The 25,669-nt window shown below is 27.4% G+C and overlaps 1 protein-coding gene across 7 annotated transcripts in view; it reads left to right on the top strand.

The window, feature by feature from the left end:
- LOC100204750 (DNA-binding protein P3A2) overlaps positions 1-9,547 on the top strand; it is a 32,023-nt gene extending 22,476 nt beyond the window's left edge. For 6 of the 7 annotated variants that reach the window (XM_065818343.1, XM_065818340.1, XM_065818337.1 and 3 more), the window contains 2 exons: positions 2,957-3,058; positions 8,837-9,547. In XM_065818343.1, coding sequence (XP_065674415.1) covers positions 2,957-3,058; positions 8,837-9,081 — 347 coding nt within the window. In that variant the 3' untranslated portion in view covers positions 9,082-9,547. The remainder of the gene's footprint in view (positions 1-2,956; positions 3,059-8,836) is intronic. The other variant, XM_065818338.1, reaches the window with a different exon arrangement.
- The last annotated feature ends 16,122 nt before the right edge of the window (positions 9,548-25,669 follow it).

Here is a 25,669-nt window from a genome sequence, read left to right as displayed (position 1 = left end):
ATTCTAAAGAAATTTTTTTAAGAAATTTTAAAGAAGTGATTTAAATTCTCAAGTTTTTATATATGCTATATTCACATTGTAACTAAAATGATTAAATTATCGAGGATATGAATTGTTGAGGGTGTGAATTGTAGTGTTTTACAAAAGGTATTGTGATTATTTATTTATTTTTTTTATTAATTTTTGTATTTTCCAAATATATATCATAAATTTTCCAAATTTCTATTTCTTCAAATATCTCAAGTTTTGTACTAAATATAATGCTTTTGTGAAATACTTTACTCCTTTACTTCTATATGTGCAAGATGCAAATCATTCTATTTTACAAAAAGTACCCATGCTCTAGCATTTTGTCTTGGAAGACTAAGCTTGACCTAGATAATAAATGACTAGGATTAATATTTGACTATTTAAGGCTGGGTTTGATAAAACAAGGTTAGACCCAAAGCTATAGCCCAGACTGCATAAATATTAACAAGTTCTGTAAATATTTTATCTTGAGTTGAAACTCAAATTTTTTACAGAAGCAATGAAAACATTTTTACCATTGTTTTTTGTGCAATAACTTTTTTTGAAGAAAATATTTTTTGCTTGTGGAATGTACACTTATACAAATATTTAGCGAGTGAAAGTTTATTTATTTTAAAAAATATTTACATTTAGTTTAATTCTGTATCAGTAAAGTTGTCAACAAAGTATTTTTACATGCAGTTTTTGAATTATTTTTAAATAATTCTGCAGTTTTTGAATTATTTTTAAATAATTTTCTAATAAATTTTTATATTAAAAAAAAATATTTTGATGCAAATTTCATTGAAAATTGATAAACTCAAAAATGGGAAAGCTCAAGGAGTATAATGAAATTCTTTGTAATTCAATAGTAAATGCAGTTGATAATTTATATTTATCTGATTTTAATAAGTATGTTACCTGTTCATAAAAAAAGAGAAGATCTCTGGTACACTGTACTAACTGTAAAACACAGAGGAGGTAACATCATTGTATGAGTTTTTTTAATGATTGTTCAAAGAGCCATTAGTTGCAATTAAAGGCATCATGAATGCAAATACCATACCAATTAGAGGAAAAATCATATACTTCCACATTTATAAGCAGAAATGATTTAAACATTTGTGTTTCCAGCAAGTTAGCAACTATAAATGCACTTTAGAGACTGCTAAAAATGTGTTCACACCTAATAATAAAAGTCCTGACCTAAATCCCATCAAAAATTTATGGGAAAAGCTTGAGCATCAAGTATGAGAAGAAAGTTATATTAGCAAAAAAGTTTTGTTTGGAGTTAAACTAAGCTTGTCAATGCCTCAAAAAAAAAAAAAAATGAACACTGAACACATTCTACAGTCATCTGCATTTTAACAATAGTAGTAAATTTTTTTTGTAGAATTTTTTTATTTGCTAATACTATTTATTTACTTATTCAGTGGCATCACCATATACTTTATTTGTTTATATCTTCAAAAAATGTGAAAAAAAACTACATAGCGTTTAATTGTGATTGCCCCAAAAGCCTATATCATCTAATACACATTAATATAATTATAAATTTTGTGAGCCTTGATAGCTTTTCTTCACAAAAGCAAAAACTTTGAGCATGCATCAAACTAATTTAAACATGAAAGCATAATGGAATATTTTTGCAATCAATCATGGCAAAATGTGTGATGGTATTGGAGATTAAACAGAATCACAGCAAAAGCTAGTCTTTAAAGACTGTCGAACATGCAGCTTTTCAGCAGAGTGTTAGTAGCCCAATGGTACTGTATTTACTGTGGGTTTAAAATTCCCAAAATTCAATGACCTATTTTTTTTATTTTTTGAAGTAATAGGAAATATCAATAAAAGTTCCAAATATTTTGTAGAGCGATAACAATAAATATTCTCACTATTGCGAAAATGCGGTAGAAAATATATTCCTGGTTAACACCCTGGTATAATATATGGTATGCAATGTTACAATAGTTACAGTAGTTGATATATAAATATATATATATATATATATATATATATATATATATATATATATATATATATATATATATATATATATATATATATATATATATATCAACTATTGTAACTATTGTAACATTTATAACTATTGTAACATTGTAATCATAGTTGGACCTGCGCTTGCAGCCAACCTTCAGCCATTGTCACGTCATCATAATGTTGCTTCTCTTTTCTATAAATACTATAATGGGTGCTGCTCTAAAGAGCTAGCGTCTTTTGTGCAATCAAAAATTTATTCTTGTGTTACTTGTCATTCAATTAAGTCTCATCCTTTTACTGTGACTGTTCCTAAGTGCTCTAAATATTCTTATTTGTCTAGTTTTTTTCCTAGAACTTCAGTTCTTTGGAATTTGCTCTATTCATCTTCTTTTCCTAATATATATAGTTTGCATCTTTGATGATGATGTTAAAAAAAAACTGTCTAATTTAGAGAAAAAATTCAAAGAATTTTAAATTGTCTCTTTGCAAATCAATGCAAAAACTTTTAATTTTTAAAAATTTTTAATTTTTAAAATTTGTAACTATTAAAATTGAGTGCCAATCAAAAATTTATTCTAAATAAATTCAATTTATTAAAAATTTATTAAAATTATTTTTCATTACAATTGATTATTTAATTACAGTTTTTTTGGTTTTAATTGCTTCAGTCTCAATATAAATCTGCCTAAAAGGTATTTTTTTAAAAGTTGGTTGATTATTTTGTGAACCTCTTTAACTAGTTGTCCAAGTTTCTCCATGATAGTCATTAGTATCTTCATTGTGTAAGTTATTAACAAAGAAAATTGCTGAGTTAACATGAAATCACTTGTTAATTGATATATTATTTAGTGGTTTGTCATATTTGTATCAGTTTGAGAAAAAAATTGAGACATCTTTATTTAATATTGTTCGTTTTTAACTTTTTTTTTTTTTTTCTTTTTTCCAGGTGACGCTATGTATGGAAGTCATAATATTGACCATGCTAGAATAGACCAACGTTCCATCAATACATCAGCATTGCAAGATGGTCAAATCATTCTTGGAAGATGTAAGACTTTTATATGAACTATATTTATGCCTCCACATACACAGCGCTTGAACTTTAATATTTATGATAAAATTTCAAAAAATTCAGGCTTTTTTTCAAAATTTTATTCAAGTTAAATCAAAAAGGTTTTATATATAAATTAGAAGAGCAAATATTAGAAAACAAATTATATATATATTTATACAGATAGATATATAGTCTTTTAAAAAAGATTAGTGTATATATATATATATATATATATATATATATATATATATATATATATATATATATATATATATATATATATATATATAATTTAGTAACTATTCTATTGAAGTTTTAAGACTCGAAGAATTTTTCTATAATAATAGAAAAATTAAATTTTCTTTGAAAGTATTAAAGTACGTACTAAAGAAAATAAACAATTAAAATGTAAGAAAAGTTACTTGTGTTTTAGGCCAAGTTTGTTCAAATTTTCATTAAAAAAAAAATATATATATATATATATATCTGCTGGAAAAAAGGCTGTTTTTAAAAAACATACTGGAAAAACTGGAAAATTAATACTTTAAACAACATTGATGCTGGAAAAATTGGAATTTTTTTTTAATTGCTGTTTAGTAGCTTAATTTGTGTTTAGTTATTGATTTTTGAAGGTTATTTTAAATCTTACTAACAATATTTATTCTTTTTAAAGTTTTATAATTTTAATTTAGATCAGTATTGTTATTTTAGTATAAATATAGAATTAGTTAAAAAAGTGAAGCATCAAAGATGATTAAAAGATGACTGGTTGAACGATGATAACTTTAAAGATTGCCTAAAGAAAGATCTTAAAGATGATACTAAAGCAAGATGTGTGGTTTGCCACAGGTCAATAGAACTCTCTTCAAGTGGGCACTCAGCCTTGACAGACTGCAAAACGAGCAAAGCACATTATAGAATTACGAAAAGTGAAAGCATTCTTTGCAAAAGCATAAGAAAAAAGTTCTTTACCATCTGTCTTTCCTGACTCTAATGAGTCAATTATAGGAAACCAAAGACATTAGACTTGTGTGTCAAAAAACTAGTTACTAAGGCTGAAATTATTTGGCAGCTTAAAAATGTGGTAATAGAAGTCATGTAAATGTCAGTTATTTTGGATCAAGTTTCTTAGGTCGCACAACACACCAAGACTTATTGACTCATTTCAAGGATATTGTTAAAATTTTGAAAATAAAAAAGTACCAAATATCAATGGATGGTCCAAATGTCAATCTAAAATTTTTTGATGAATTCAGTCCAAGTTTGACTGAAACTATTTGCATTCTCTTATTAACATTGGAACTTGCAGTTTGCATATTGCCCATTACAGCTTAAATCACAAAATGGAATCTGAAAAAAGTTTTGAATGCTGCCTATTATATTTTTCATTTTACATGATAGCCCTGCAATTAGAGAAGACTATAACTCTGTTAATGGATCTTTTGTCTATCCTCTTAACTTCTGCTCAACAAGGTAACTACTTCTATGATACAAGCTCTGGTACATTCAAAACATAAATTCAGATGCTTAAGACAATCAAATTTTTACATAACATTTAGTTAATGGCAATTAAAGTAAGCAGACGACATTTGTTGTAAAACATCTGACTGGCTGACTGATACAAAAATAGTTTTATAAAATATTTCTAAATGGTATTTGATTTATAGTTTAGATGGGTTGAAAATAAAAAGGTGGTTAATAGGTTAATCAAATTATAGAAAAGTTTGAAAAATTTTATTTTCTTTTTGGAATGCTTTACCGAAATCCAAACAACCAAAATGTAAGAATTATGAGACATTAAAAAAGGCACTTCAAGATCACTTAATGCTTCTCAAGTTACATTTCTTTGCTTATATTGCAAATATAGTTAAACCTTTTCTGATCAAATATCAGACAGACTGTCCAATGGTTTTATTTTTATACTTTGTTGTATAGGAAATAATAAATTTGCTTGAAGTTATTGCAAAACCAGATGTCCTTGAAAAATGCAGAAGCTGGAAAATGTTGAAAGATCTGGAACTTTTTTTGACTAATAATCTGTTACCTGATGAAAAGCCCAGGATTTTCTGCTTCTGAAGAATTACATAATCGAAAAAAGAATAATTTGATAACGTTGTCTCTAAGCAAAACTTTAAGGTGGCCATGAAATTTGTGTTTCAATGGCGAAAAGCTTTTGTGACGAATCTCCATTGAATTATTCATTGATAAGAGCATCCAGTATCTTTGACCTTAATGTCTTGATGAAGTTGACTAAACAAAAATTGGTTGATCATTTGAAAACTTTACTTGGGTACTCACAAGTTTAAGGATTTTATCACCACAGCAATGTGACTTGTGATGTTATCTCAGTTTATAGATTTTATGGATATCACCACAGCAATGTGGTGTTATCTCAGTTTATAGATTTTATGGATAATGAAGTCAATGCCAGAAGATAATGAAGTTAAAGCCATAAAGCAAGAATCTTTTAAGTCTATTCATCCAAGGGATTGTCTCAATGATTTTTCTTTTCAATATCCTTGTATCAGCAATTACATTAAGTTATCTTTTGTCATTAAATTAATTTTAACACTTAGTCATGGCCAGGCTGCTGTTAAGTGTGGTTTTAGCGTAAGCAACTCTTCTGTTAAAACAAACATGACACCTTCGATTATTATATCCCGGAGAAACGTAAAGGACCATCTAATTGCCAATGGTTTAAAACCACACACAGTTCAAATCACAGCATTATTGGTCAAAGCTTTTCTATCAGCCCATCAAAAATATATAATTGAGTTGGATAACGCTAAAAAGGAGAAAGAAAAAACAAAGCAAGAACAAAAAGCGATGCATATCACAGTTGTCATCAAAAAATTAAATCAAAAGTCAAGATTGCAAAAAAAGCTATTTTAATGATGGAAAACAAGATTACAGAGTGTATGGAGCTTGCAGAAAAAAAAGTGACCTGAGTTATGTTAAGAAAGAGAATAGATTAAAAAGAAAAAGTATTGAAACTAAATAAGCGGTTAAGTTTATAGAAAAACAAATTGAAGAACTTGAAAATAAGAAAAAAAATTGTCAAGTTAGTTTTTGTTAACAAATGACTGTCTTATTTTATTTCAGTTTATCTTATTGTTATTATTATCTTATGTTGTTTCTCCTTTAAAGTTTTCTGATTTTGTGATTTATTGAGAAATTTTGCAATTTATTAATCTTAACTAAGATAAAAAATGCTTTATATGCATTGTGCCTTTCACAAGAGTTTTTTGCATATAATAACTAGAAACTTGGAAGCCTACAAGTAGTTCTTTATTTTAAATAGTTATTTGTTAGCTGTCATGAATATTTTGTTTTTGTTTTTAGGTTTTTTTTATAAGTTAATTACTTAAATTTGTGCTTCGGTCATTGTTATGACTCTTCAGAGTTTGATTAAGTTTATGACTCTTGACTGATTGACTCTTGTTGACTCTTGACTGATTGACTCTTGTTGTTGACTTGTTGTTGACTCTTGACTGATTAAGTTTATGACTCTATGACTCTTCAGAGTTTGATTAAGTTTAATTTATTTTGGTAGTTCTGAAATTTGTTAAAAAAAAATGTGTTATGGAAGTCCTTGCTTTTGTTGTCTTTTTTTCTGAATATATAATTCTCAATGGTGTTGAGTATAGTATTTATAGTGTTAATGCTTTTTTAATTTATTACAGTTTTTTTGATTAAGTTTTAGTGCACAAATTTATGTAGTATTTAGTTTTAGATTACATACTTTTATGTTTATAAGTACAGTGATTGCCGTTAAGACAATTTTTGTATCACTTTAAAAATATCATTAGTGCTGGAATTTAAGTGCTTTTTCAATACTGATTCTGGAAAGAGATATGGACCAAAATCCTGGAAAAACATCTAAATGAAGTAAAAAGTGCTGGAATTTTTTTAATTTTGAATGGACACCCTAATATATATATATATATATATATATATATATATATATATATATATATATATATATATATATATATATATATATATATATATATATATATATATTATAAAATCCATTTATACAACTATACCCAATTCTTCTTTATTTTTGTATACTAATGGTAGCAAAAAGTATTCAATAGTTTTAAACCTTTCATAAAAAGAACTTGACAACAATGAATTTTAGCTAATTGCAGTATCCTTAGTTAAAATATTTCTAAGAAAATACATTTAAGAAATAAATAAAAATGAAAAGGCAATAAAACTGCCATATTGATTATCGTGTCTTGGCATTGAATGAAATGCTAATTATTTATAATTTAACAATTAATTTATTTAAAGTCTTGTTTAGAAGTGGTCCTTTTTTGAGTATTTGTATGGCATTAAAACTCTGCAATCTAATTGTTTAAAGTTTATAATAACCAGTAAAATAATGTGTTTATTTCTAGCTTGTTAGATTATCAATTCCTTATTTTATACGCAATTTTAGTTAAAGCTTGTTTAGAAGATATTATAAAACTAAAAAATATATTTAATGAATTATATAAATATATTTCTATAAATCGTATTTTATAATATATTTCTGTAAATTGGTATTTTAAGTAAATTTTATTTATAAATATTTTAAAGAACTAACAGGGTATTATAAATATCCTGTTAGTTCTTTAAAAAACTTTGGTGAAGCTCCATAACAGACAGCATTTTGTCTAATTACAAATTTTGTTTTAAAAATGATAAAAAAAGTTTTTCTAGAGAGGTATCTGAATTTATGTCATAAGACATAAAATTTTTGCCTCCTATAATAAATCAACATCTATTAACTTATAATGTATATAAAACAATACAGCATGAAGTAGCTGGTTACCAGTTATTTATAGAAAACTATGTAATAAGGATTAGAGTTAAATCAAACATTCCTGGTGAGAAATGTTTTATTTTAGTTAAGTATATTGTTTCAGCATCAATGAAAAAACTCCATGCGACGTATATGTATAAAATGTTTTCCAAAAAACTGGATATGTAGCTATAAAAGCTGTAATAATTTAGATAGAAAAAACATTTCACCCTCAACTTTATTGTTAAAAATATTTATAAAAAAAACTGTGATAGCAGTTTGATATCATGAGTTTGTCGATGGTGTATTAAAAATGAAGATATTGCTCTTATTAAAAGTTTTTAAAAATATTGCTCTTCTTAACAGCTCTTAAACTTGTAAATAAGGATATTTTCAAGTTTAAAAACTTTTACTTTTTAATGAGGCCACTTCTTTCAGTTTACTTTCTTGTGACTATTTTTCTTTTTTTGCTAGGGGCAATTCTTTATTATTATGAGTTTTTCTCATAGATTTCTCACAAATGATTTAACAGTTTTACTAGTTAGTATTAGTTGGTATCTTCACACAAGTTTTCTTGCCACCTTCAAAATATTTAAAAGATATCCTGCGTACTGATGTCGGCCAAAAGTCTTTTCTGTTTATTTTATGCAGTCATAGTTTTTCTTTGTTCAGTTGAACAACATTGTTTGGTATGCTTGTTGTTATGCTTTCTTTGACGTCAAACATGCTACCGCTAGGAAGGTTTACTCCAACTACTTGAAGTTAACGTGTTAATAGCTGTGAAAGAAAATCTCAGTTTCTTAGCTATTCTACATACTTATTTTGTTGTTTACATTCATGTACATAAAAATACCATAATACATTGTGCAAAATGGTTTTAAGAGAAAAAGCGAAGTTAACGATTTAACTTTAAAATGAATTTTTACATCTAATGAATTGATTAAATTTTTTTAGTTGTTGTTTTTTTTTAATTTTTTTAGGTACTAATCTTATACCAGTTACGTTATCTGCGAATGGAGGAGTTCAGTTTATAACAACTTCGTCACTTTCAAGTTTTCGACTCACCCAACACCCTCGTCAACTTCGAAATAACGATGATTCGACGACACTATCGATAGATATTCCTATGCATTCGGTTAGTGATCACGTTGTCTCAGGAACTAATGTTCCGAAAGCTACCCAGACAGTTGACGTTGTCACACTATCTGATCGTATCGATATCTGACCATAATTCTCGTGTTTCGGTTATATATTTAATATTGTCGTTTAAAAGCTGATGTCGCTTAAGTAACTGTAATCAAGCTCCTTAGCTTATAAATACAAGAATGGAATAGAATAGTGAATTTATAATAATTTTGTGTAACAAACTAAAATGATTTTAATTTAAACATAGAATTCGTATTGTGCAAAGTTGGCTATTGCAATTTTTACGTTGCGGATTTTGCGGATTGTAATTTATTGTTTGATCTGGGTTGCACAGCACCGTGTATATGCGGGTAATACGAACATCTTATTGAGTTTTATTAGTATTTTCTTAAACGACTAATGCAAATTTAGTAAAAAAAGTATTCAGTTATAGACATTTCATTTCTAATAAAAACATTTTGTAAATAGTAATATATTTGCTGTAAAAACAATATACATTGATGCAGAGCATAGTGAGAAGAAATAATACCCGTTATTGTTATAAATTGTAAAATTTAGCTTTAAAACTATTTAATGACTTGGTGTGAATATATATATATATATATATATATATATAGATATATATATAGATATATATACACATACATACATATATGTATATATATATATATATATATATATATATATATATATATATATATATATATATATATATATATATATATATATATGTATATATATATATATATATACACATACATACATATACAGATTTATATATCCAAATTAAATTAATGAAATGTGTTTAAATAATGTAAACAAATAGACAATGATAAATAACATATTTTAGAACATAAAACCCAGAAGAAGAAAAAACAGATTACATAATAGATTATAACAGTTTACTAAAACTACCTCGCCATAACAGACTTGCAACACAAATCAGTATAAAAAATTAACTTTGGTTCTTGTTTAAAAAAACACCATCAAGTTAGCAGTTTAAAACTACAGAGTTATTTGACGAAGTCGTTTCATGAAAATACATCATTACCACCTTCAATTCCATTTCTTTGACACAGTTCTCGTGAAATTACTTTTTATATGAAACACATTGCAGCATTTCCTTAGCTTTCCTTGTACCAGATATTATTTTATAACTAGCTTAGCATTCACCACAAAAATAAAATTTCCACTTTTTTCATATAAAGGCCTACATTTTTATTTATTCTCCTCAATAGCCTATGTACTTTGTTTTGTTAAAGTTTTGTATGCTTTTATTTTTCCGGTAGTTTTTGCGCGCTTAATTCTTGCGGCTTCGATATTATTCTTTTTTTAGACTTCAACCCTCTTTTCTTTGCAATACTTTTTTTGTTATACAATCTGACAACCTTTGATTACTTGCCAGATTTTTGACACATGCACGTAGATATATATTGTATATTTTACCGTCAGCCAGCTACTTGCCTTATTAACTTCTCTCTTAGGATGGTGAATTAAAAAAACCCTCATGAATAAAAAATTCATGAGGGTTTATTTTAATTCACCATCCTAAGATTTCTAAAGAAGATAAGAATTGAAAAAAAAACAAACAGTTTTACAAGACTAAAATAAACTCAAATAAACCAGCCCATCCCAATGGAAACTAAAAAACAACAAGAACGCGAAACAGAGCAAAAAGGAGAAGTAGAAAACTCAATATATACAAGTAAAAAAAAAAGATTCTAAGTTTGTTATTCTAGACAACGACCAAATAGATATAAGTCTTCCTGAGAATGTTAAAAAGAAAGTAAAAAAAAAACACAAAAGAGGAACGAGGCTGCCGAAGCTAAAAGAATAAGAAGAACAAGCACAACAAAAACAACACTCTGAAACTACAACAGAAGAAATACCATGCATAGATTTTAAACCAAAAAAACAACAACAAAGAAACGAAAAAATTATAAAAAATACAAATAAAGAAAACAAGCAAAATAAATGATATTGAAGAAGAAAGCAAAAATTAAAAAGACACTAACCGCAGCAATAACAACAAGATACAGCATGGCGACAAAATAGCGGAAGACACAAGCAGGTAGAGGAGCTGTACAAACTGCAACCACTTTAATTGAAATGCTTTGTGCTCAGTCTAGTATTTTCTGTTCTTTTTGGCTGTGGTCTTTTATAAACTTACCTACTTGGCATTATTACGTTTGGGGTTTGGGAATACCTGGTCTTTTTAGATTCGGCAAGCCCAAGTCGAACCTAAGATTATTTTTCAAGTCCAGATCAAACTCGTCTTTTTTTCTCGCAATTTTATCAATAGCATGAGAGAATATTTTTTGTTCACCCCGATTAAAAAAAGAGGTTTGGTAAATGTTATGGTAAATAAAGCAATTTTTAGCCGGCTTCAATGTCTAAAGCAAATATATTATTCTATACTTTTTTTATGATGTTAAACTACCAAATAAACTTGATATTACTTTTTATAAATATTGCATAATTTATAATAAAATGCATGTAAATGTACTATCAAAAATAAACTAAATTAAAATACTTATAAGTGTTTAATACATACCAGAACAATTATTTTTTACTTAAAAAAATAAAACTTTAAAAAAAACTAATGCACTCAATAAATTGTCCGATGATCTACAACGAATTCTTAAGTTAAGTGCTACACAAAATGTTTGTTCGGAATTTGTTAATATTGATTTTATCGTCATTTACGCTTGACAATTTTTCTAAACGTGCAGTTTGTTTTTTAGTTTTTAAAAACCATAAAAATTATTTTTTAAGATCAGCAAGTTTATCTTCGCAACTTGACAAAATTAAATATTTCGCATATTCTACTGTTTTGTGTAGCTCTCCTTCCAGTGTTAATGCTAGAGCATTTCCTGAAGCATTTTGTTATTTTCAGTTGAATGTTCCTGTTCATAATGTGTGTTTTGCTGTTCTTCCTCCCCATCAAATAATCTCTTTAGTTTATCTGTTGTAAATGTTTGTATTTTCTTTGAAAGCATTTACAAGAGAATCTAATAGCTCTTCTAGTTTTAGCTTTTTACGGCTATTTATTATTTCATCATTAATCTCTACTTAAATTACCATTGGATTCTTTTAATCATCTCAACATAAAATCAATTGCTAGTTGAGCTGTGGCAATATTAGCATCGATACATATACATCGATATATATAGCTGAGAGCTTCAATAGTTAATTTAAAAAGCTGTAGCATTGTCTAATTCATGTAATAATTCAATTTTAATATTTTTATGTATTATATATTATATTAATAATATACTAATACAAATCAATATCTTGAAGAGCTTCTTTAATAATATCAAATAATTAAAAAAATCTAGATATTATTTCGAGTTATGAGTTCCAACGAGTTCTTAAGTCTAAAACTATTTTGATCTTTTCTTGCAAAATATTTCAAAATATATTGCAAAATATAGTTGTATATACCTTATATATATTTACAATTAACATAATCATAATATATAATAATCATATTGTAAGGGCTTTGTGATAAGATCATCACGATCTTCTTGAAGTCCTGCCCATACTGTTTTTAATTATAAATTTTATTGTATATTTTGACTTTCGAAACTTGTAAATATTACACCTTTAATTTACAAAACTTGTAAATGTTATATGTATGGAGAAATACTAGAAGAAAAATGTTATTTTACACAGAAGAACTTTTAAAAAATGTATAAGTTATACGAACAAATTTTATATTTTCTTTTATACTGTCTACATTTGTTAATTCAACTTGTCCGTATTCTTCGACGTAATCCTTGCTCTCTTCAGAATAATATATTTCATTTTGACCATCATCAATGCCATCTTGACGATGGTCATCTTCATCTTGTATGACGGTATTTTTTTTCTTTTATATAGTACGTCACAAACAACTAAATGTATAGTGTATTCAAACACAAACTATAAAGACTAAAAGATTCTCGCCTATTTTTGTCATTACACTTGCACTGTTGCCGGTAAAACCAACTATATGTTTTTTAAATTAATATTATATGTGTTTAAATGTTGTTCTTCTTTTTCAACTAATTGTGCAGCTGTACTACATTTAATTGTACTGAACGAGTTAAAAATTCTCACAAAAGCCAGATTATACACAGAGTCAAGTCAATGTCAATTGAGTTAAATTAAATTAAAATATTTCCGAATTTCATAATCATCCATTCATCATCATCGGTTTTCTTGAAATTTTCCTGTAATAATTCTAATAAATTCACTTCTTTTTTTTATAAAAATTATGAATTAAATTCATAACATCTCTTTCGGCTTTAGAAAGATTTTTACCATCTTTGTTTGATATTATCGATAAACACATTTTGCATTTTGCATTATCACTTTTCAAATCGGTACATTGGGGGAAATAGTCATGCACTTTTAAATTTTTTGGCATAATGGGGTTGTTTTAAAATTTGTTATTTATAATCATGGAAACTCAAAATTGACCAAAATTGGTCAAAAAAAGTATTGGACCTTTGTATTTACCCTTGGACTAGTCGAGTTTTTGTCCGAAAAACCCTAATTACGTTCCCTAAAATATTTTTTTAACGTTACTTTTAACTGATTTTCTGTTGGTCTTGTAAAAACTAACTGATCTTGCGATGTCAATGTCTTATCGTGTTTTGCTTCAGTATTGTTAGAAATCAATAATGCAGATACAAAAATAGGTAATCAAAGTTCTCCATCTGCAAATATAAAATCTTTTTCTGTAAAAGCTTTACGTTTAAATTAGTGGTTGTATGTTTTCGTAAACCCGTCATTCATTCAACAAACTGTTTGTAAATACGCTTTCGTACCGCATTTCATACATTTGTTAAGATTTGTCATTGTTAGTGACTTATCTGTAACTTTTTTTGCAAAAATGACCTAATCGTCATCATTGGAATTCATACAACAAAAATTAAAAGCGTTTGCAGTTTGTGATTAAAATGATTGATAAATTTTAAGAACTTTTCGTACAAGAAGAATCAAGTTTAGATTCTTGGTGTGACTAGTAAACCCTTCCGTTTAGATCAAAACTAAATTTGATCGATTTTTTAGCTGTAAAAATAATAAACCACACAGTAAATTACTTTATTCAATCAGTTAATAAACTCCTTTTGATGCAACAGGTGCTTCATTGTATGAGTTTACTCTAATTTTTTAACGCAGAAGCACAAACAATGGGGGCGCATATTGACTACTTGCTGAAGTGCAAAACATGCCAGTAATTATATTAGATTTCTTTGCAGAGGTCACTGCACTTATACATTTCTTGCACTTTTGGTGACAATTTTTTTTTCTTCGAAAAATTGAATAGCCAGACTTATCTATGTTTGTGGAACTTTCAATTTTAATATCTTGAATAAAATTTAAATTTATTGACATTACTGTCAATACAATTGACATTACAATTTATTGATGTTACTGATTGTGACCAGCCAATAGTTGAGAAAATGGTTTCAAGGACTTCTCGACAACTAGCAAATGGATTTATAAAGTAAAATAAATTGACTAAAGATGTTAAATAAATAACTCTAAATAAATATGTACCATTTTAGTGGCTTTACGGTGATTAAAACATCGAACAAAATACCAATATTTTTGTCTACAATTTTTGTAGACGAATATTTTCTATACAGAGACGGATCCAGCATTTTTTGGTGTTTGAGCTAACTTCCAAACTTGGAGCGAAAACCAAACATTTACGTTTATTCTTATATTAAATAAGAATGCTTAGCGAAAAGTTGCAATTATTAAAGTATGGGAGCAAAAAACTTTCCAATTTTAAAGCAAACGCGAGAGCAACAAGTTGATGCAATATTTTTTTTAACTTTTCTCAACAAAACTAATATTTATCGATAAATTTTAAATTTCATAGTATAAGATACTAAGCGTTTAAAAGTTATCACTATATAAAGTCAATGAGGGGTGACACATTTAATTGGTCATAATTTTTTGAACGCTAAAAGATCATACTATGAAATTTAAAATTTCTTGAGCAACATAAATTTAGTTAAGAATAGTAAAAAAAATATTTTATCAACTTGTCGCTCTCACGTATGAGACAGGGAGTAGTCAAAATTTTAGGGTTTTGTTACCAAACTCCAACTATTGCAATTTTTTGCAAAGCATTCTTATTTAACATAAGTATAAACGTATAAATGTTAGGAGTTTGCTAAATGTCTGTAAGACATTTAGAAAAAAACCCCTCAAATACCAAAAAAGGCTGGATTCGCTCTTGCTTACAACATCAGTCATTCTTCGTACATATAATTTTCCATAGATCAAGAAAAACTTGCAGAAAAGTAAAAAGACTTTTAAGTTGTTTCTGATTTATAATTGAATTGTTATTCTAAATTATAGAACTAAATTTTCCGATACAATTGATTTAGCAACACTACATTGAAAATCCAAGTTAGACACCAGTACCATATTAACAACTATTGTAGTTCCTGCAAATAAGCATTTATTCACTGCAACAAGGAGTGTTCTGGCAAGTTTATGTAAGTTTTCCTGAGCTTGACCATAGATTTACCATCATAAAATGTAACAGTTGCTTTAACGTATATCTCATCAACCATTATAAAGCATGAATGCTGTTTATCTTCCAAAATGTTAAATAATCAAACAGTCTTCATATAGTAGCATTCAATAGTAATCTAAGTCAAGTAATCTAATAACTATAAATAAAAATAACACTTTAAAAAATGTTTTTGTTGATAAATTATTTTTCTATTATAAAAATGTTACATTGCTAAATAAATCTAGGAATTTATTGCCAATATAGCAGTAAGCATCATCTAGTTTTCATAACGGAAATTTGGAGGGGTGGAAATCTCTTCATCAATTATTGAAAATTATACCCTTTACCGTAAAGATTGTATCAAATTTAAAGGCGGGAGAGTGGCCATATATGTAAACAACTCAATTAAATCTTGAATGTAAAGTAATCTAATGAATTGAAACAAGAATGGCGTAAAATTATTTTAGTCAACGAACGCTTTATTTAAGGATGTATTTATAGATCTTACATGAACGATCCTATATTTAAAACTACTCCATCTATCATACATGCAAAACATTTAGCAACAACAAAGTATGACGGAATTTTGCTAAAGCGTTTGATGTTGTTTTTTTATTTTTTTTTATTTCGTTATTTATCTGCCCCAAGAAGACCTAAAGGTCTTGTCACAGACCGTTAACTTCCTTACCGTGACGCGAGTATATGTCCAGAGTTCGTTATGAACCTAGATCTCCTGCTTCTAAGGCAAACGCTCTAACCACTACGACACAACAGCTTGTTATGCACATATTTGATCCACGATTTTATTGTTATGGAATTATTGATCAAATTTTAAAGTGGATTGAATTATTTCTAAAAAAATTGCCTACGAAAAGTAGTAATGGGAGCTTTTTCATTAGAAAAAGCTTTGGAGTTAGAGTCCCACAAGGTTTTGTGTTTGGATTTATTTTATTCATAATATATATAAATGATTTTCCAGAACTATTAATAAATGTAAATAAATTGTATGCTGATGAAAAGAAAATAACAGTGACGATAAAAATGAATTAAAAGATGACACAAACGAAATAGCAAAATGGTCAGAAACATTGCTTCTTTACTTGAATCATACAAAATGTAAGTTGATGCATCTTGACAAATCAAATAATAACTACATCTAAACAATTCTATCAAAAAGTAATGAATAAAATAATTTATGCAGCACAAAGGAAGAAATTGATTTTCGGTATTTTTTTGTCAAACAGTATGAATCATCATAGTCAAGTAATGTATGCATCAAAAAAAGTAAATAGAATGCTTAGAATGATAAACAACATGTTCACTTATTTGAATATTAAACTACTCAAAAAATTGTACACTTTGTTTGATCTCATTTAAAATTTGCAAAATCGGCAACTTAAAATTTGCAATATCACTATAAAAAAGGTATAATTGAGTTGGATAAAGTACAATATAAAGCAAATAATCTGATTCCATTACTCTGAAAACTAGAACACAATGAAAGATTAAAGATTTTAGGTGTTCAATTGCTCAAAGAGTAGAGTTCCTACCTTCCTAAAAGGTGACCTAATTCAATGTTTTAAAATAGTAAATAGCTTCGATATTGTAAATTAATGCAATCAAAAATCGTTTTCTTTTCAAGAAAATAAAAATAACAACCAAAAGCGGGGACATAAATTCAAACTAGTATGAGAGTTATTAAAAAACAATGAACATCAATTTTTTACAAATCGTGTTAAATTACCGTGTTAAATCGTGTTAAATCGTGTTAAATCGTGTTAAATCGTGTTAAATCGTGTTAAATTACCGGAAAACGTTGTCAATGCCACTTCTGTCAATATTTTTGAGGTTGGACATATTTTTGAAAAATTGAAACGACAAATCTAAAATGAATAAAAAACAATTTCATTCTCGATTAAGTTTTTTTAAATAAACTGTAAATTTTTATGAGACCGAATTTGTTACACAAGCTCTTACTTTTAGCAGCATTATAAATATTACCTTATTTATTTGGAGAAAAAAAATATTCAAGTCTAAATTAAGAAGAAATTTAGTGAGTTGACACAGATTTTTAGAAAAAGATTTACAAAAATATAGACAAATCACACTTTCAATAAAAGCGTGTATTGCATATAGTATATAAATGAATTGTGTTAGTATATGAAAAAACTGTGATCGTCTGCAATATTATAAAAACTGTTAAAAGTTTTATAATATTGCAGAAATATAATTGTATAGAAGTATAATTGTTTATAATTGTATTTCAGAAAATCACAGTTTTTTTTTTATATGCTAACGTGTTAGATTAAAAAAGCAATGTTTTAAAACCATCTCAGAACATCTAGAATTACTCTAGTTTTTAAAGAAAATTAACAAATCTAAGACATTTTTGCCCTATTTCCGTCCTTATTATAAAACAAACTTTTAAAAATATTTAAAAGTAAAAAAAAATACCTTAAGGCAAATAAAATTCAAAATTCTTTTTGTTATTTAATTAAATTTATCGTGTCCTCCACTAGCAGTTATGCGAGCTTTATCAGTGACGTGTCTAAGAATGGTGGGATGTGAAATGCGCTCCCCTCCCCCACCAGAATCTGAAAGTCCTATAATATCTTAGAAATAGAGGCTTTTTTTTTTTAGAAGACGCAAATGTGATACAATATACAAAACTAGTTTAACATAACTCCCCACCCCCACCATTACCACCAAAAATTCCTGGATCCGTCACTGAGCTTTATACCTAACAAATTAAATCGAATTTAATTTAAGTAATTAAGATCCAAGTTATAGACTTATTATACTGCCATCTACGTATCAATCTAACAACATGCTTGTATTGTTTCCAATGATGATCTCTATTTGAGCATTTTAATTAATTTGGTTTGTATAGATATTATACAAGACTATTTTAATAATTCTAAAATAACTCTGCTACTTTAAAAAACAAACAAAGACAAAGCAGTGGCGTTACTAGAGGGAGCAAAACCCCGCATTTCGGGAGGGTAGGGGGGTTTAGGGAGGGTTGAGCTCAGGGAGCCCCGCAGAGATTTACAAATCTTACTCGTATTATTTCGTGAATCTTATCAGCTCTACCAGTTTAACGAAAGATTACTGAGCGGTTTCTCGGTGACAAGACAGCATGGTCGTCTACGAGTTTTCCGTTTCTTTATTCTGCTATCTTTCTTTATTTCCTAACGATTTCTTTATTTGTGATTAATTTAAATTAATGTAAGATAACTTTTTATTTTACTTAGATTTGTTAAAGATTGTAATAAAGAGGAAAAAAAAAATTATTTTAGCTTTGCAACGGAGCGGTAAGTTTAAAATTACTTAAATTTGTTTATATTCACGTGGTCTTGGTATGTAAACGTAAGAATATTCTTATCAATCTTTATATTTTCTACACACCATTGATTGTTTTCTGTCTTATATTGTGTTATATTGAACTTTTATAACAACAATGAAAGGTTTTATGGAACCTATGTTTTCTGGTTATATGTTAATGGTTATTTGTTTATTTATGTGTTCATGATTACATCTATGTGTTTATAACATATAATTCTTTTTATGTTCATAATTGTAGTTAAAAATTATAGATATGTTTTGACTTGAATACCAATTTATGCTATATTTCCGTGTAACATAATATTTGTTATATGATATCTAGCTGTTTGTTTATATTGTTGTTTGAACCTAAGAGAATAAGCACACATACCTTTATTACTTGACTTTGTTTTATTCACAATTATATTCACATACTATGCTTATGTATCAAAATATTTATTTATATTTATATATTTTGCTTTTTTCACTAAGTTACTTATTACTGTGTTCCTAACTGTGGTTAGATATTTTAAATATGAATCAATGTGGCTATCAACTCATGTTGTATGCTGTGGTACATATAATAAGTGTAATGATATCTATGTAAATGGCACTATTGGCATTTCTATGTAGATATACTAAAACCCTAATCAGGTTTAGGCATCAAAAGAACAAACTAATATCAAAGCACATCATCCCATCATAAAATACTGGTGTTCTACAAATTTGAGCACGTGCTCTATTTTGGCAAAGTAGTGTCCACAGGGTATCGACCATTGGTCAGGCGCCAGACCTTCGAAACTCCCTGATGACAATTAATGGTCCTGATGAGAATGTCATGTTGACACTACATGGATAATTGGATTATAAAACACCTATATTTTAATCATATACCACTCAATACACTGATGCTTGTTATTCTAAGACTTATACTAATATTTCTAGAATTTATATTTGCTGATTTATGCCTATAGTGTTATACTTAACCCATATTGGGTCATTAAAACATTACTCAAACACCTATTTAACACAACAAATGTGTGAAATAACGAGTGTAATGTACATAATACATATAAATAACTTATGGATGTCTTTGAATATATATATGTCCATGGGGAATATGTGTGTGCATACACATGCGTGAGCACATATACTCATATGTGTTTGTATGAATATATACGTAACTATGTTTATCAGTAGGTGTATGTGCATATGTATGTATTTATGTATATATTTGTAGACAGATACATACATATTTTTTTATATATATGTATGTATGTTTATGGGTGTATATATATGTATATGGGTATATATATATATATATATATATATATATATATATATATATATATATATATATATATATATATATATATATATATATATATATATATATATATATATATATATATATATATATATATATATATATATATATATATATATATATATATATATATATATATATATATATACATTTAGTGGGTATGTGTGTATAGCCAGAATGCATAACCACTGCCCAGTACTACCTTGTTTTACTCTCTCTAATGTTATCTCTAATGTTACTAATGTTATACATGATATTTAATACATAATTACTGTCAAATACACTAAAGATACTACATCTAATATTCTTTCCATAGTCACTGCATCTTTTTACTATATACATTTATCATACCTATAATGCAAGCTACACCACACTAAAATAATCATTTCACTCCAAATATTCTACTCCAGTTCTATTACATACACCATCTGATAACTACTTAAAAAACAAATAATTCTACTCCAACTCTGTGGCATACACCCATACACATCCCTCTATAAAAGATAAGTAATAACACTTAAATTATATTTAAATATATACACATGTTATTGTTAATGTATCATTCTCACACTGTTAAAATACTATAATAATGCTAATAAAGAGTTACTAAGCTAATGAGGAATAAAAAAAACACAAATTCACATTATTACTAGATACCACATAACTTAATTTTGATAACCAGCTCCTAACCACTAATATTATTTTGATACTAAAAACTCATACTAAAGACACAAGCCACCATGAATATAAGTAAACACTATCTCAACCATACTACACAAACAGTTTGTTTAACTGACAAGAGGCTACCTGCCATCTGTTTTATAAAACGAATAATTCTTCTCCACTTCAAATACTCCTGGTAACATTACAGTCACGTGACATATTCAAAGTTACACTTATAACTTATACAAAATTCCATATAATCTTAGATTATTAGTTGTAAAATATATATATACGGATTAGTAGTTTGTTAAATATATACACAAGTTATTGCTACTATATTGGTGTAACTCTATTTAAATTTTCCAGATTATCTAGTTGCAATAGTCTGTTATTTTTAAAATACATGTTATTGGACTTCTAGTATTCACGTCTAGCTTACGTTACACCAGTTTTAATGACTTTCAACCAATTTTATACTAACAGCTCATACCATCGAGACATTCTATTACAGTAGACACACAAGTACACTGCATTAACGGTCTACATTACATACTCATCTATAAGACTCAAAACAGTTCACAACTCTCACTAACCCTCGTTATACTGCAACAAAGCACTGCACTTATCAACACTCATGTCAAAAAAGTGACATACAATTGTATGCAAGTTGTACTGAGCCCCACTAAGTGTCCTCTGATCCCAGTGTCAATTCAGAAGTCTGTGGCAATCGTCCTGACGGGATACCCTGAGAATAGTCATTTTGGGATAATACAATGGGATACATTGACAAGATACCCTGGTGTAGACCCAGAGTGGAACTTCTTTTGGGATGCCGATCTCGGGCGAAAGTTGGAGGTCTTCTTGTGTTCATACTGTACCATAAGGTGCGAATCCATACTGTACTCAAGACGTCCATGATACACTTATCTCTATTTTTATGTTGACCACCTTAATAATACATACCACATGATAACTACATATAAAACGAATAATTCTGCTCCATCACTGATAATGTCTACACATCACACTTGACACTAACGACAATTTAGTAAAACAACAGTAAAGGACTCTTATGTATCTCGACTATTGTTTATTGTTATTGTTTATTTTTACAATATTTTACTTATCATATTTTTAGTAATTTTCTACTTTGAGACTCTTTGTTTTCCATTGGACATCTGTCCTTTTGTACTTTTATCTCACTCTGCTAAACTCTTTTTAACTTATTATTCATCCCTTTAGCTTCACTAAAATGCTTTGCATTTACAAAAAAAATTATTTATATTTTTCAATTTTTTAATATAAGCGAAACCTTACAGTTGTTAAATTTATTAATATAAGCGAAACCTTACAGTTGTTAAGTTTTTTAATATAAGCGAAACCTTACAGTTGTTAAGTTTTTTAATATAAGCGAAACCTTACAGTTGTTAAGTTTTTTAATATAAGCGAAACCTTACAGTTGTTAAGTTTTTTAATATAAGCGAAACCTTCCAGTTGTTAAGTTTTTTAATATAAGCGAAACCTTACAGTTGTTAAGTTTTTTAATATAAGCGAAACCTTACAGTTGTTAAGTTTTTTAATATAAGCGAAACCTTACAATTGTTAAGTTTTTTAATATAAGCGAAACCTTACAGTTGTTAAGTTTTTTAATATAAGCGAAACCTTCCAGTTGTTAAGTTTTTTAATATAAGCGAAACCTTACAGTTGTTAAGTTTTTTAATATAAGCGAAACCTTACAGTTGTTAAGTTTTTTAATATAAGCGAAACCTTCCAGTTGTTAAGTTTTTTAATATAAGCGAAACCTTACAGTTGTTAAGTTTTTTAATATAAGCGAAACCTTACAGTTGTTAAGTTTTTTAATATAAGCGAAACCTTACAGTTGTTAAGTTTTTTAATATAAGCGAAACCTTACAGTTGTTAAGTTTTTTAATATAAGCGAAACCTTACAGTTGTTAAGTTTTTTAATATAAGCGAAACCTTACAGTTGTTAAGTTTTTTAATATAAGCGAAACCTTACAGTTGTTAAGTTTTTTGATATAAGCGAAACCTTACAGTTGTTAAGTTTTTTAATATAAGCGAAACCTTACAGTTGTTAAGTTTTTTAATATAAGCGAAACCTTACAGTTGTTAAGTTTTTTAATATAAGCGAAACCTTACAGTTGTTAAGTTTTTTAATATAAGCGAAACCTTACAGTTGTTAAGTTTTTTGATATAAGCGAAACCTTACAGTTGTTAAGTTTTTTGATATAAGCGAAACCTTACAGTTGTTAAGTTTTTTAATATAAGCGAAACCTTACAGTTGTTAAGTTTTTTAATATAAGCGAAACCTTACAGTTGTTAAGTTTTTTAATATAAGCGAAACCTTACAGTTGTTAAGTTTTTTAATATAAGCGAAACCTTCCAGTTGTTAAGTTTTTTAATATAAGCGAAACCTTACAGTTGTTAAGTTTTTTAATATAAGCGAAACCTTACAGTTGTTAAGTTTTTTAATATAAGCGAAACCTTACAGTTGTTAAGTTTTTTAATATAAGCGAAACCTTACAGTTGTTAAGTTTTTTAATATAAGCGAAACCTTACAGTTGTTAAGTTTTTTAATATAAGCGAAACCTTACAGTTGTTAAGTTTTTTAATATAAGCGAAACCTTACAGTTGTTAAGTTTTTTAATATAAGCGAAACCTTACAGTTGTTAAGTTTTTTGATATAAGCGAAACCTTACAGTTGTTAAGTTTTTTAATATAAGCGAAACCTTACAGTTGTTCAGTTTCACATTATTATTAGTATTTTCTAGCTATAATTTACGTTTTTAGCTATAATATCAAACTTTGAATTTGCGTAATTCTGTATCACATATTAACAAATGTAAATTACACTTTAGAAAATTTAAAAAAAATCATTTTTATTAAAAATGATATCACAGAAACAACTAAAATAAAAGATTTAACCAACATACTGCATATACAGTTTTATGAAGTGCAGTTTTTAAGATATAAACACAACAAGCTGCTATTGATGACAATACATGTGACGGTTGTTAGAGCAGAAAGATCCTTCAGCAAATTAAACTTAATCAAAAAATATTTAAGAAAAAGCATGTCTCAGGAACGTCTCAAATAAAAAAATTTTTAAGATATTCTTCAATTTTTTTTTCTATTATTGATAGCATTCTATGAAATACTACTACTGAAGATAGAATAGCTGTTATGAACTTAAAAGTAATGTCATAGTCATTTGTGAGGTTAAGTTAGTTTTTTAAATTAAGTATTCTTCTCTCAAACATAATTTCAATGTTCCTTCTTTTTTATAAATGTTACAGAGTTTCGAGGATCTTTTATTAAATTATAAAATAAATGTTATTTACATTCCTAATTGTGTTTTATAAAAAGCTAGATATAAAAACTTAATATAAAAAGCAAATATTGGAAAGATAAAATAATTTTTAGGATAGGGGCTTGTCACTTGTTTTTGTGGGAGAGACCCAACTTTTTAGTTACGTCTCTGAGGCAAAGCTTCCAGATTAAATGTTTTATAAAAAGTTTCGGGTTAAGAAATTTCAGTCTAATAATAATATACTTAAGATTCTTATCGATATAAATCAGACAGTTGCGAATACTGAATGTCACCGATTTAGTTTTTCTTCACATATTGGCTTTGTATAATAGATGCAATGATGAATCCAAAATATTTTGGTCTAAATATCTGTCTTTCGCCATGGCGAACGACAAATTATGGCGGTATTTATGACTGATATTAGCGATCACTTTTTGTAAGAAATTTAAAAACCATGTCTGATTGTGAACCAAAAGTTATAAATTTGAAAAAACCCAATCTTAAAACAAGTAATACTAACGAATTATCAACTAGACTAAAACAAAAAACGTGGTCCAACGTGTGTAGATGTCATTACACTAACGAAGCTTTCAATAATTTTTTAGATATATTCCTAGATTGCTTTAATGAAACCTGTCCTCAAGAGAATATACAAATTAAGATAAAAGCAGTTCCCATTAGTATTAACAACACTGACATATTCTGTAAAAAACAAATCTCGGAAAAATTTAACAAATATTTTATAAATATTGGTCCTAATCTTGCTAATATCTATATAATAAGTCCAACATCTGATTCATTTAAAACTACCTAAAACCCGCAAATAACGCTATCATGTATGATAAAGAGTTTAAAGAATTAAAGAATGAATATAAAGAATTCGAAGAAGCCTTTTCCTCTTTAAAAAAAAAGAAAGCACCAGGGTTTGATTAAATAAATAGCGATTTAGTTACCATCAATAAAATCAGTCTAAGCAGACCTCTGATCCATACACTTAAGCTCTTAATAACATTGGGGATTTTCCCTGATGTACTTAAATTAGCAAAAGTAATTCCTATTTTTAAATGAAATGAACATTCAGACATAATCAATTATAGACCTATATCAACACTTTCTGTCTTTTCAAAACTTTGTGAACATATAATTTATAATAAAATCTATAATTACTTCATTAAAAACAAATTGTTTTACTCAAACCAGTTTGGATTTCAAAAAAACTTCTCAACAGAGCATGCAATCATTGAATTAGTTTATCAAATAACTGATGGTTTTAAACAAAAAAAATTTACTCTAGGAGTATTTATTGACTTATCAAAAGCTTTCGGCACAGTTGACATTGCATCCTATTAGATAAACTAAAGCGCTATGGTATAATTAATAAACCTTACAATTGGATTTAAAGTTATCTTGCCAATAGAAAACAATACGTGTGTAATATACAATCTGAAGTTTTAAATGTCATATATGGAGTCCCCCAAAGATCTACCCTTGGTCCACTCCTA

This window comes from Hydra vulgaris, chromosome 14, assembly GCF_038396675.1.
Source record: "Hydra vulgaris chromosome 14, alternate assembly HydraT2T_AEP".
Taxonomy (NCBI): Eukaryota; Metazoa; Cnidaria; class Hydrozoa; order Anthoathecata; family Hydridae; genus Hydra; species Hydra vulgaris.
This window is presented reverse-complemented; position numbering and strand designations above follow the sequence as displayed.